We start from the raw sequence: 14522 nt of genomic DNA on the forward strand, positions 1-14522 counted from the left end.
CTGCTCTGCAATGCCAGGTCTGTTACCCAGAAAACCTCCCTCATCCATGACATGATCCTGGATGAGGGTGCAGACCTGGCATGCATTACGGAGACCTGGCTGGCCAAGGCTGCTGCTCCAACCCTTGTAGCCATGTGTCCAGCCGGATTTTCGTGTGCACAGCAGCCGAGGGCTGGGGATTGGGGAGGGGGAGTGGCTGTTCTCTACCAAGAGTCCTTGGTCTTCACCAGACCCCCTCTCCGGGAGACCAAGGTTGCTGAGTGCATGTACTGGAGGTTGGGCCCGAAGGGCAGTCTGGGGATTCTGCTCGTGTACCGTCCACCCTGCTGCACAACTGACTCCCTGGCCGAGGTGCTTGAGGTGGTCTATGATGTGCGTGTACAGTCCCCTAACTTATTGGTGTTGGGGGACTTCAACGTACATTCGGAGGCCATCCTCACAGGAGCACCTCGGGACTTCATGGAGACCATGGCCTCCTGGGAGCTGCACCATATTCTAACTGGGCCCACCCATGTAGCCGGTCATGCACTAGACCTTGTGTTTGTTTCTGGAGAAGTGAGGAGTGATCTGGAAGTCGGGGGTATATCCACCACCCCCTTGTCATGGTCAGATCACTATCAGGTGATGTTGGACTTCTCGGTTCCACAACCCCTCCGCAGGGGTGGAGGACCCATTAAAATGGTCAGCCCCAGGCATCTTACGGATCCAAATGGATTCCTGAACGCGCTTAGGGATTCTCTGGGGCACGCCAACGGCCACTCGGTGGAGACCCTGGTGGGTGGCTGGAATGCCGCAATCACTGGGGCATTAGATCGGTGGCTCCGTAACGCCCTCTCCCCCTGAACGGGGCTTGGACTGCACCATGGTTCAATCCACGGTTACGAGCTCTGAAACAGGAGGTGAGACGGCTAGAGCGCCGGTGGCGGAAGTCTCGCTCCAAAGACGATCAGACACGGGCTAGAGCTGTATCTTCAGCCTATCACGTGGCGGTGAAGGCAGCAAAAAAGGAATATTATGCTGCCTCCATCGCGTCTGCAGAGTGCTGTCCCAGGAGGCTGTTCCAAGTGGTCCGGAGCCTGGTCGGTCCTGTGGCTCTGGAACCACTGGAGCATTCTAAGGCCTCCTGTGAGGCCTTGGCAAGGCACTTTGCAGATAAAATTGATCAGATTAGGTGTGTTACTCTGCATGCTGTGGATACAGTTAGTGAGCAAGAGGCGGCCTGTGGCAAACCGGTTTTGTGGGATCGGTTCCAGCTTCTTCCTCCTGATGAAGTGGACAAGGTGCTTTCATCTGTACGGCCGACCACCTGCTTACTTGATCCTTGCCCATCTTGGCTCGTTATGGGCTGCAGAGAGAGACTGGGTGAGGGGATCAAGGCGGTGGTGAACGCCTCCCTTGAGGAGGGAGTGATGCCATCAGCCATCAAGGAGGCAGTGATAAGACTGCTCTTAAAGAAGCTCTCCTTGGATCCTCAAGTTCTGAACAACTTTCGCCCAATCTCAAATCTGCCATTTTTGGGCAAGGTGATTGAGCGGGTGGTGGCGGTGCAGTTGAAGGCACACTTGGAAGAAACTGATTATCTAGACCCATTTCAGTCGGGCTTCAGGCCTGGGCATGGGACAGAAACGGCCTTGGTCGCCTTGGTAGATGATATGAGGAGGGCTCTGGATAGGAGTGAATGCTCCTTCCTTGTTCTCCTCGACCTCTCAGCGGCTTTTGATACCGTTGACCACGGTATCCTCCTGGACCTCCTGGAGGGGTTGGGCATTGGGGACACCATATTGCGGTGGTTCCGGTCGTTCCTCTCCAGCAGGTACCAGAGGGTAGCACTGGGAGAGGAGGTTTCCGACCCGTGGCCACTTGCTTGTGGGGTGCCACAGGGTTCCATCCTCTCCCCAATGCTATTTAACATCTATGTGAAGCCACTGGGGGCTATCATCAGGAGGTTTGGGGTGCAGTGTCATCAATATGCGGATGACACGCAGCTCTACCTCTCATTCAAATCTTCACCAAGGTTGGCCGTAGAATCCCTGTCCAAATGTCTGGAGACGGTGAGTGGCTGGATGGGGAGGAATAAGCTGAAGCTGAACCCTGACAAGACCGAGGTACTTTTGGTGGGAGACAAGAGGAGGCTGGGGGATGTTGACCTGGTGTGGAATGGGGTACGGCTACCCTTGAAAGACCAGGTCCGCAGCCTGGGGGTCATTTTGGACTCCCAGCTGTCCATGGAGGCTCAGGTGTCAGCTGTGAGCCGGACAGCGCTGTATCAACTCCATCTGATACGGCGGCTGCGCCCCTTCCTTCCTGACCATCTGCTCCCATTGGTAGTACATGCCCTGGTCTCCTCTCGTTTAGACTACTGTAATGAGCTCTACGTGGGGTTACCCTTGAAGACGGTTCGGAAACTGCAGCTGTTACAGAATGCGGCGGCTCGCCTGATTAAAGGCAGCCGCCGGCGAGATCACATCACTCCAGTGCTGAAGGAGTTGCACTGGTTACCAGTTGTTTTCCGGGCCAAATTCAAGGTGTTGGTTTTGACCTTTAAAACCCTATATGGTCCCAGCCCAGCCTATCTTAAGGAGCACCTCCAGCAGCACCAGACAGGCCGCTTAACAAGATCAGCCTCGGATGGCCTTCTGTCTGTCCCATCAGCCAGGACAGCTAGACTGGTGGGGACGAGGGAGAGGGCCTTTTCTGTGGTGGCCCCCACTCTGTGGAACTCCCTCCCTAGGGAACTCCGCCATGCCCCCTCTTTAATGAGCTTCCATCGTGCATTAAAAATGTGGTTGTTCAGGCAGGCATTTGGGGTGGGTTAGGGTATTTTAGGAAATGTTTTTATTGTAGAATTTTATTGTTTTAAACTGTTTTATTGTATGTTGTGCATCGCCCAGAGTGGCTGGGTGACCAGCCAGATGGGCGATTAATAAATTTAATAATAATAACAATAATAATAATATATCTTCCCCTTTCTCCTTTGCTTTTCGCTTCCCTTCTTTCCTCAGCTACTTGTAAAGCCTCATCAGACAGCCACTTTGCTTTCTTGCATTTCTTTTTCTTGGGGATGGATTGAGTTGCTGCCTCCTGACCTGAACAATGTTACGGACCTCCGTCCATAGTTCCTCAGGCATTCTGTCTATCAAGTCTAATCACTTAAATCTATTCCTCACCTCCACTGTATATTCATAAGGGATATGATTTAGGTCATACCTGAATGGTTTAGTGGTTTTCCCTACGTTCTTCAATTTAAGCTGAAATTTTGCAACAAGAAGCTCATGATCTGAGCCACAGTCAGCTCCAGGTCTTGTTTTGACTGACTGTATAGAGCTTCTCCATCTTTGGCTGCAAAGGACATAATCAATCTGATTTCGATATTGACCATCTGGTGATGTCCATGTGTAGAGTTGCCTCTTGTGCTGTTGGAAAAGAGTGTTTGCTATGATCAGCGTGTTCTCTTGGCAAAACTCTCTTAGCCTTTGTCCTGCTTCATTTTGTACACCAAGGCCATGCCTGCCTGTTATCCCGGTGATTTCTTGACTTCCTACTTTAGCCTTCCAATCCCCTATGATGAAGAGGACATCTTTTTTTGGTGTTAGTTCTGGAAGGTGTTGTAGGTCTTCATAGAACTGATCATCCTCAGCTTCTTTGGCCTCAGTGGTTGGGGCATAGACTTGAATTACTGTGATGTTGAATGGTTTGCCTTGGATTTGTACTGAGTTCATTCTATCGTTTTTAAGATTGTACCCCAGTACTGCTTTCCCCACCCTTTTATTGACTATGAGTGCTCCTCCATTTCTTCTAACAGATTCTTGCCCACAGTAGTAGATATGATGGTCACCTGAATTACATTCGCCCATGCTTGTCCATTTGAGGTCGCTGATTCCCAAGATGTCGATGTTCAATCTTGCCATCTCATGTTTGACCACCTCCAGCTTACCTTGATTCATTGATCTGATATTCCAGGTTCCTAAACAATATTGTTCTTTACAGCATCGGATTTTCTTTTCACCACCAGACACATCCACAGCCGAGTGTCCTTTCGGCTTTGGCCCAGCCGCTTCACTCTTTCTGGCGCTACTTGGAAATTCCCTCTGCTCTTCCCCAGTAGTATATTGGACACCTTCCGACCTGAGGGGCTCATCTTCCAGTGTCATCTCTTTTAGCCTTGTGATATGTTCCATGGGGTTTTCTTGGCAAGAATACTGGAGTGGGTTGCCATTTTCTTCTCCAGTGGACCACATTTTGTCAGAACTCTCCACCATGACCTGTCTGTCTTGGGTTTGTCCGCCATGGCATAGCTTATGGCTTCACTGAGTTACACAAGCACCTTCGCCACAACAAGGCATTGATCCATGATACACTTTGATAATTGAACCTAGCATTGAGATTTAGAGGGGTAACCCAAACTTGAATATGTCAATTAGTGTGTGTGTTTTAAATTTCAGTTTTACATCAATACATAATTGGTTGGAAGCCTTTGATTTCAATGGGAACTAACTTAATCATAATTAAATCATAATTGCTTGCACTGATTTCCATGGGATCTAAATGCTGCTTACTTTGCCTGGATTCAATACAGGATCATTTACATGTGCAATCAGTGATTCAACAGAATAGAGAAAACCAAATCACTGGATCATAGAATGACCAGAACATCCAACACCTTATCTCCTGCAGCATTAGATCAATGATATCAATTTGTCTTCACCCTTGACTGATCCTATACCTGAACAATGTTCTGAGCAGGCCTTGGAAGAACCACCAGACTTTCCCCAATCCATTAAACTCTGAGACATTGGTCCGAGAGGCAACCCTTCACAACATGATGCTTTGGGGTATTTGCTAATGTAAGCTAATCTTCTGCCCGCTGTCCTACAACAAACCCTCCAGTGTTGACCAAAGTAATTAGTGAAGTGCTTTAGCTTTGCATGCAAGTACCTCGTGGCTCTCCAGCATTGTAGAGTAGGTGAAAAAAGACCCACCCCATAGTTGTTCATGGAGGTGTGCCTAAAATTCCTCCTTGTCCCGAATGGTGACCTGCATTCCCTGACAAATGGGTAGGTGGATAAGCTACCTTGAAGCTTGAACTGAGGTTGAGGTTGAAGTGTAGCCACTGTAAGAAGGCATGCCCATGCTGGCTCACTTTTGGTTGAGTGAACTGTGGCTGCTTTCCAGCCAGCACACAGCCCTGGAACTTTGTGCTTCATCACTCAAAGTTGGATTACTGCAGTGCACTCTACACGGGGCTGCCCTTGAAACTGGTCTGGAAGCTGCAGTTAGTGCAGCATACCACAGCCAGGTTGGTGACAGGAGTGGCACCAGTATATTGCACCTATGCAATATATCACCAGTATATTGCACCTATGTTGAGACAACTTCACTTTGGAGCCAGGTTTAAAGTTTTGGTACTTGCTTACACATCCCTAAACAACACAGGACCAGGATACTTAAGAGGCTGCCTGGCCCCAAGATTTCAGAGGTCTGGTCCATGATGACTCAGAATAGGGCCTTGAGTATAGTGCCCACTCCGTGGAACTCCCTACTACTATGAATGAGACAATTGACAATTAGGGATGTTTGCCAACAAGCATTCCCAGGTAAGTAATCTTGTATTCTGTTCACAGTAATAATATACAGTATTTAGTTATGATAATACACTGTATTATTCTGTACATCACTTCAACATTTGTTTTAATCGAAGTGATTCATAAATATAAAGAAACAAGTAAATAAATAAAATAAAATAATCCCTCCAGTGAACCAGGGACAAAACTGCCCCTGACCACATTGGGCAGGTGGTAGAGCAACTTTGGACAAGAACACATGAAGTCAACAATGACCCTTCAGAGCTCATTGCTTTTAAATATGTATCCCAATATACAAGGTTGTTGTAGAGGAGGATACACAAGAAAGACATTGCATATGACTGTTTTCAGCACTGTGGCACTAAAGTAAGGGTTTGTTTTAATACACACCACAGGAGATGCTTTTGCGCAAAAGTCCAAAGGAACACGGTAGAATGCCAGGCCATCCTTTTCTAGAGTGTCATTTTGGCAATTCCAGAATGGCTTCCTGCATCCTTAATTCCGCCCCCCCTTTCCTTATGACACTGTGGTGATTGAGATACGTAGGTGTGTTTCCAAAAATAAATCAAAATATTGGTAGTATATTCGTTTCCAATTGTCAGAATGTGTGTTTCCAAAACAATGGGAGACATGGATCATAGTGTTGAAGCATGCCAGTTTTCTGGAGAATAAATTCTCTGTTTGTTTTTGGTGAGATTAGAGATGGGAAACCACACCAGATATGAAGACTTCATCCTCTTGGGATTTCTGATTGGACGTGAAGCAGAGGTTTTGTTGGCAACAGGTCTCACAGCGGTGTACACCTTGACATTATTTGGTAACATGACCATTCTGTTCATCACTTCCACCGACAGCCACCTCCATACACCCATGTACTTCTTCCTTGGCAACCTCTCCATACTGGACCTTGCTTTTTCCACAGTGACTGTTCCCAGTTTTCTAAGGAGCCTCCTCTCTGGAGTCAAGACTATCTCCTTTGCTGGTTGCATGGCCCAGGCCTACTTCTACTTCTTCTTGGGTACCGTGGAGTACTTCCTCTTGACATCCATGTCCTATGACCGATATGTGGCTATATGCAACCCATTACACTATCCCATCATCATGAACGGCCGTTTCTGTGTCCAAGTGGTGTTGGTTTGCTGGCTGGGTGGGTTTGCCTCTGTCCTCTATCCAACCATTACCATCACCAGGTTCTCTTATTGCAAGTCCAATGTCATCAACCACTTCTTCTGTGATAGTGAGCCTCTGCTGAAGATATCCTGCACAGACACAGGCTTGATCCAGATCATCACTTTTGTGCTGTCATCAGTGGTTATTCTCTGCTCCTTGGTCCTTACTCTCATCTCCTATGCTTACATAGTTGCTGCCATATTGGCTATACCCACTGACACTGGGCGGAAGAAGGCCTTCAACACATGTGCATCTCATCTCACTTTGTTCCTCATGGCCACAAGTGTCTCCATCTTGCTGTATGTGATTCCATCAAAGAAATCCACTTTGGGAGCCCGGAAAGTCCCAGCACTACTTAATAGCATAATCAACCCATTTTTGAGCCCCTTTGTATACACCCTGAGAAATGATTTGGTCAAAAGAATCTTGCAAGAGATTTTTGGTCAAGGTAAAGCAATACTTGCTCAACAGCTGCAGAATCGTGCTTAAATTTTTGAGATAAAATTTTGATGTTATTATCAAGCTGGAAGTCTCGATCAATGCTTTTGCTCATTTATAGTCATCCTTCCACTCACCTACTCCCTTTAATGTATGTTCTGTCTTGCTATCATTACCCATTTCTTAGGGATGTATGAAAAATTCATTTTTGCTCGTAAAACGTGCAGGCATACTCTGTTCAAAACCCCGAGCATGAGCAGAATGCACTCTCCAAAAAATATCCTCAAATTCTTGAACAAGCACTCAGGTCTGGAAAATGTTCAAATTTTGATGAGAAAAAATTGCAATTGTGCAAGTTTAAAATGCACAATTTCACACTTCTCTTTATGGGGGCAATTCATCTAACTCTGGAAATTTGCGCAAATGTGAGATGTTTTTGTGCAAGTTTCAAGTTCGATCACTTTCCTTTTGTACAACTTTCCTGTTTGTGCAAATGGACATCACAACCGTGAGTGCAAATCATGGGGATAGGAGCAGAAAGCCATTATTCAAAGAATCTGGATGAACATGGACATTGCTTTTTCACACATCCCCACCATTTAGTGATCGTTCTAATCAGCTGTACTCAGAATACACACAGAGAGATGATTGAACAAATGAATTAGTTAGATGGCATCCTTTTTTCCATGTCTTCATCCATATACCTTGCATATTAATGTTACCCTCTCCTGTCTTCTTGCTATGTAATGTCACCCTGTGTTTCAGGCTTTGGTATAATCTGGATGTGGGAGAGTTAAGGTTGCTAGATAAATTTGAGACAGACTAAAATGAGCTCATATATTTCTAAAAATCCAACCTGTGGAATCTGCTGCAGAGCAACTTCCTTAGGCCATGAGGAGTCCATGGACTTTAGGATAGGGTTTTTTTTTTTAAATCCCAAAATATATGCATATGTATTCATAGGAAAATATACCAGTGAGGAAAAGTTGAATGGAGGGGGGGGGAGAATATGCTAGATGTTACATACCAAGGTAAATTATGTAAATTCTTTCAAAACGTCTCATGTAATTATTTGTGTATTTTTCCGCATGATGGAAAAATGTTTGCATCCGTCTGTGAGTAGATGACAGAACAAAAGGCACCTGACAATCCATGAAACACAGACAGAGCAGATTTTACATAGTCCATACATCCCTAGTGACAATGGATGGCAATGGTATTTAGTGGAAGCCAGACACTTGGGGTTTAAAATGTTCACTCAGCCATCACGTCAGCAGATGAGCTTGTACTGCACACACACTCTCAGTGTAACCTCCTTCACAGGACTTTTGTGAGGAAAAGTGGGGGGCATGTGAGGATGAACCATGTATGCCTTCTTGAATTCCATGGGGTAATTAAATACATAAAGAATCAGATTAAAGAAACACTTGAATCAGAACAAACCCCTTGTAAATAATAAAAGAAAAGCTGAGAGATTTGTGAATACACACACACACACAAACTGCCACACAGAAAATTTGTGAGCTTACAGAATGTTGATGGCAACTGAGCCTAGGGATAAGATCAGAATGTGAGAATATAAGAAGAGCCATGCTGGATAAGACAAACAGTCGATCTAGTCCAGTGTTCTGTTCACAGAGTGGACAACCAGCTGCCCACTGAAAACCCACGAACAGGACATGAGTGCAACAGCACCCTTCCACCCATGTTCCCCAGCAATTTGTGAACATAGGCACGCTGCCTCCGATACTGGAGGTACCACATAGCCATCAGGACTAGTAGACAAGGATAGACTTCTCCTCCAGGAATTTATCGAATCCCCTTTTAAAGCCACCCAAATTGGTGGCCATCATTACATTTTGTGGTAGCAAATTCCGTAGTTTAATTATGTGCTGTGTGAAGAAGGACTTCCTTTTATCTGTCCTAAATCTCCCACCGACTAACTTCATGGGATGGCCCTTGGGTGCTAGTATGGTAAGAGAGGGAGAAAAATGTCTCCCTATCCACTTTCTCCACATAATGTTGTATACCTCTATGATATCATGTCTCCCCTTATTTGCCTGTTCTCAAAGCTAAACAATCCCAGCTGTTGTAACCTTCCCTCATAGGGGTGTCCCTCCAGATTCTGTTCACACAGTTGCCAGCCAGGATGTATGAGAATTTTGGCTTACTTACAAAACATGCTAGCATGCCCCTTTCGAAACCCCAAACATGAGCGCAAGCATGTCTCTGCTGAAAATATATGCATATTGATGAACACATGCTCATGTTCATCTCATTCCCTATTCCCAGTTTGAGTTGCACGAATTTCCTCATTTGTGCAAATTTACTCATTAGAGCGAATCATCTCCACTTTAATCTATAGAGGAAATTTCCACAAATTTTGGGATATTTGCACAAATTCAGAGAGATTTGCAAAAATTGCCCATTCGATAGGTGCTCAGTTTGTGGGAGTGAATGGGAATCGGGCGCGGGATCATGTCTGGAGAATCCTAGCAATCTTGAACATCACTTGTTCGCCCATCCCTGATGGAGCCCACAGAGGGTGTGGAAAGAAAAAGATCTACAGAAATTAGAAGTTAGGGAGAATGTAGTCTCTTTGAGGTATAGGGATTTTTGAAAGAAAACACACACTGCTGGGAAAACAGACACACACACAAACACCTCTCCATGTTCTGCTCTGGCTGGCATGAGCTGTCAAACCATTAGATGAGTTGCTGGATCCAGTGCCTTGCTCCCCTCACTGAGTCCACTTTGACTGCACAGTAACAGAAATCCCATTGATTTTCATGCATTTTTTTTTTTTTATGTATCCTATCTACTAATCACAGCCTCAGTTATCTGAGTGCCAGTCCTTACATGGCCAAAACAGGACTATGCATGCACAAGAAGGAGTTATCAGTAAGCATTGTGGAGCCCCAAGCTTTGCAGAAGTACACTGATGGCCACCAATTTGGATGGCTTTAAAAAGGGATTGGATCAATTCATGGAGGAGAAGGCTATGAATTGCTGATAGTCCTGATGGCTATATGCTACCCCCAGTATCAGAGGCAGTATGCTTATGTACACCAGTTGCTGGGGAACATGGGTTGGAGGGTGCTGTTGCGCTCATGCCCTGCTTGCAGTTGTCTGGTTGACAGCTGGTTAGCCAGTGTGCAAACAGAATGCTGGACTAGATGGACCCTTGCTCTGATCCAGCATGGCTCTTCTTATGCTCTTAAAAAAGATCTTTGACACACTTCTCTGTGTGTGTGTTTGTGCATGTACTGAAACAGCCAAATGAGGACTGAGAATGCAATGTGCCAATGATATGCTGGGTGACTGCTGGAGGGAGGGGGATGGAAAAGTGGGGGAACGGTAATGGAAGGGAGTATGCTGGAGGATGTCCGTCACTTTGAAATCTGGCCCTTTTGGAACTTAGAAATCATAGCATCATAGAATAGTAGGGTTGGAAGGAGCCCCTAAGACCACTGAGTCCAACCTCCTGCTCAATACAGGATTCCAAGTCAAAGCATCCCTGACAAGTGGCTGTCCAGCTTCATCTTGAATACCTCCAGTGTGGGAGAGCCCACTATCTCCCAAGGTAATTGGTTCCATTGTTGTATTGTTCTAACAGTCAGAAAGTTTTTCTTGATGTTCAGCCTGAATCTGGCTTCCTGTAACTTGGACCCATTATTCTGTGTCCTGCACTTTGGGATGATCGAGAAGAGATCCTGGCCTTCATCTCTGTGACAGCCTTTCAAGTACTTGAGGAGCGATATCATATCTCCCCTCAGCCTTCTCTTCTCAAGGCTAAACATGCCTAGTTCTCTCAGTCTCTCCTCATAGGGCTTTGTTTCCAGTCCCCTGATCATCTTTGTTGCCTCCTCTGAACAGTCTCCAGTTTGTCTCCATCCTTCTTAAAGTGTGGTGTCCAGAATTGGACACAGTACTCAAGATAAGACCTTGATGGACTCCCACTGATCACCTGACTTGGATCACATTTGCAGGCCAAGCCATGGGTGTTCTCCCAAAATTTGGGAACTTCTTCCATTTTTTAAAAAAAATCACATAGAGATGTGCAAATTGAGACAAAATTTGTGCACATACTATTAATGCAAATAACAACAACAACAACAACAACAACAACAACAACAACGGGAAATCTGTGACCTGGCCTGACTCAATACAGATTGAGTTGGGCCAGCTCACAGGGAAATGACTCAAAGTCTAGGCGGCTGAGCTGATGACAGTTCAGCGAGCTTCACCCCTGGACAGATTCCTCTGACATCCTTAGGAGTCAGGCAGCCATAAAAAGGGCCACTCCATACCACAACATTTTGTTTCCAAACCCACTTGTTTCTAATGTATATCTCTCAGCTTCAAAGTTAATTGCCATTTCCAAGGCAGCATACAATATATATCCACTTCACCTCTTGTATTTAATAACAGGTTCAGATTGTTGCAGTTGACGCACTCGTTTTAACTGTGCAAAAGCACTCCTGGCCACCACTGAAACCTGAGCATCCAGGCTTAGGGCTGAATCCAGGAGCACCCCCAAACTGCAAACCTGAGTCCTCAGGGGGAGTGCAACCCCATCCAACACAGGCTGAATCCCTGTTCTCTGATCTGCCTTTCGACTGACCGGGAGCACCTCTGCCTTGTAGGGATGGCAGAGAATTCCGCCACAGATTCCAGTGAGTTTCATTCATCCCTACTGCCTTGTCTGGATTAAGTTTCAATTTGTTCTCCCTCATCCAGTCCATGACTGATGCCAAACACTGGTTAAGGACAGAAACCGCTTCCTTGGAATCTGGTGGAAAGGAGAAGTAGAGCTGGGCATCATCAGCATATTGATGGCACCGAACTCCAAAACTCTGGACAACCTCTCCCAGTGGTTTCATGTAGTTATTAAATAGCATGGGGGACAGAACAGAACCCTGAGGGATCCCACAAGCTGATGGCCACGGAGTCCAACAGGCATCCCCCAACACCACCTTCTGAGTTTGCCCCCCTAGGAAGGAATGGAGCTATTGTAAAATGGTACCTCCCAGTCCCATCCCAGTGAAGCATCCCAGAAGAATGCCATGGTCGATGGTATCAAATCCTGTCCACATCCTCGGGCTGCACAAATTGAAAAGAATCCCTCAACACTGAACAAGCAGGAGCCAATTTGACATCCACAGGATTGGTGGATGGAGAAAAGGCTGTGGGGCTAGGGGAATGGGACATGGCCTTCTGGAGAGCCCCAGAGGGCCAGATTTGAACCCCAGGAAGACTGGATTGGCTGGTGGAGCTGAGGTTCAACACCTCTGATTTAATCCATGGCTTGGTCTGAGTTGCTAACAATATAACTGTGGGTTTCAGACAAGTGCAATTTGAATGCAAGCAGCAGAAAGGTCTTAGTGGGACTTCAGCTGCCCCTTGATAACATGAGTTTGTAAAGGGTTCAGCTCTCAAAATAATTACACCAAAAAATCAGTATCCTCACCAGATAAACTGAAAGTATCTATCTGTATAGAGATCCTCATGTAGCAACTCACAAAACAGGCTTATCCCTCAGTTCTTGGTGGAGGGAACAGAGGGACCATAAATGGTCAACTCCAACTGCCACTTCTGTCTGAACATTCTACCCTCTCTGACCCACCCCTTGGACAGAGGTTTATGGCAATTTGATCATGGTCACATACGGGGTCTAGCATCTTATAAGGATCTCAGTCCTCTTCCCAATCATCTTGAGTTCTTACAAAACCCACCAAAACATTGTCCAAATGTGTGTCTCAAAGCATCCTGGACCTGTTTGTTTCTTAGACAGTATATGAATGGGATGAGAAGAGGACCCACCATGGTATTAAGAAGAGCTACCCCCTTGCTGAAGTCTACTTCGCTGGTGCCTTTTGGTCTTATGTACATGAAAATGCAACTGCCATAACCAATTGAGACCACAAGGCCATGAGAAGTACAGGTGGAGTAGGTTTTCTTCCTCCCTGTGGTTGATGGGATGTGCAAAATGGTGGAAATAATGTTGACGTAGGACACTATGTTTACGGCCAAGGTCCCAAGGAGAGAGAGCGTAGCAATGAGGAAATTGATGAGTTCCAGCAGACTTGTGTCAACACACGCAAGTTTGATCAGTGGTCTGTTGTCACAGAAAAAATGATTGATGGTGTTTGGGCCACAAAACGGTAGCTGGAAGAACACAACTGCTGGACCTGTAATTAGTAATAATCCCCCAATCCAAGAGCAAAGCACCAGCAGGGAGCAGATTTGAACTTTCATTATGGTTGAGTAGTGTAGAGGGTTGCAGATGGCCATGTATCTGTCAACAGACATGACTGCCAGCAGAAGGAATTCTGTGGTCCCCAGGACAAAGTAGAGAAAGGACTGTGTGAAGCAACCAGATAAAGAGATAGTCTTATGGCCACTTGCTATGTTGGCTAAAGCTTTGGGAATGACAACAGTGGTAAACCCAATTTCCACAAGTGCAATGTGTCGGAGGAAAAAATACATTGGGGTGGAGAGGTGGTGATTCACTAGCGTGATCACAATAATCACAACGTTTCCCAATATGGTGAAAAGGTATGTACTGAACAGTAAGAGAAAAAGGAAGATTTCAAGCCGACGGTTGTCAGTGAAGCCCAAGAGTGTGAATTCTCTCACAAAGGTGGTATTTGTCATTTTGGAGCGCTCCTAAATGTAAAGTGAAGAGAAATGGACAATTAGGGCTGCGTTTTGATGGGTGTGAGTTATTCAACATTGATTCCCTGCAGCTAAATGAATATGGTGGTTGCAAATAAATTTAATAACTGACTTGCTGAATCAGACCAAGGTCTACCTAGACCAGCACTCTGTCTGCAGTGGTGATCTACCAGATGCCAATTGTTTGTCCCCAAATTCTGTGCACTGCCTTCAAACATGGAGGTTTCGTTTCGTGATCATAAACCTGTGTGCCCATCTCTCCATCCATTGGTATCTCCAATGGGCATTATTTTGGTTTCCTTCAAGATGCTTCCTATGCTTCTGAATTGCTTCCATTTCTTTCCGTAATTCAGAAATAACCGATATAAGAAAAAAGCCAATATAAGAGCAACAGAACTTACAGAACTGACATTAGCAACAATAACAAACATTGCAGTGTCACTGACAAAATGCACAGGGAATTGAATGCCATTCTCTCTAGTGCCTGGTATAGTAAAAGAGAACGGGAAGCTGGTACAAATGGGAAGCTGGTACAGATATTTTACTACCAGCGCAATAAGGTCATTATTGGAAGGGCCTTCGTCAGTAACCAAGTGAAGTTTCCAAAACTCTTGAAAGATAGTCCAAAATGTAACACATCACAGCTAACCTAAT

At 45.6% G+C, this 14522-nt stretch overlaps 2 protein-coding genes across 2 annotated transcripts; one reads left to right on the forward strand and one right to left on the reverse strand.

Annotated features, from left to right (window-relative positions):
* The first annotated feature begins 6284 nt into the window (after positions 1 to 6284).
* Positions 6285 to 7241, forward strand: LOC146342787 (olfactory receptor 6J1-like). Its single transcript, XM_084807985.1, has one exon. The coding sequence runs from the start codon at positions 6285 to 6287 to the stop codon at positions 7239 to 7241; it is 957 nt and encodes a 318-aa protein (XP_084664111.1).
* A 5658-nt stretch (positions 7242 to 12899) lies between these two features.
* On the reverse strand, positions 12900 to 13847 carry LOC146342788 (olfactory receptor 6E1-like). The gene has a single exon (XM_084807986.1). The coding sequence runs from the start codon at positions 13845 to 13847 to the stop codon at positions 12900 to 12902; it is 948 nt and encodes a 315-aa protein (XP_084664112.1).
* Positions 13848 to 14522: the final 675 nt, after the last annotated feature.

Source organism: Heloderma suspectum, chromosome 6 (assembly GCF_057233095.1).
Source record: "Heloderma suspectum isolate Gila_16-S chromosome 6, 16-S_ref, whole genome shotgun sequence".
In the NCBI taxonomy this organism is placed as follows: domain Eukaryota; kingdom Metazoa; phylum Chordata; class Lepidosauria; order Squamata; family Helodermatidae; genus Heloderma; species Heloderma suspectum.

Coding starts and splice junctions, on each gene's coding strand:
- LOC146342788 (XM_084807986.1), bottom strand. CDS start 13,847: ATGACAAATACCACCTTTGTGAGAGAATTCACACTCTTGGGCTTCACT.
- LOC146342787 (XM_084807985.1), top strand. CDS start 6,285: ATGGGAAACCACACCAGATATGAAGACTTCATCCTCTTGGGATTTCTG.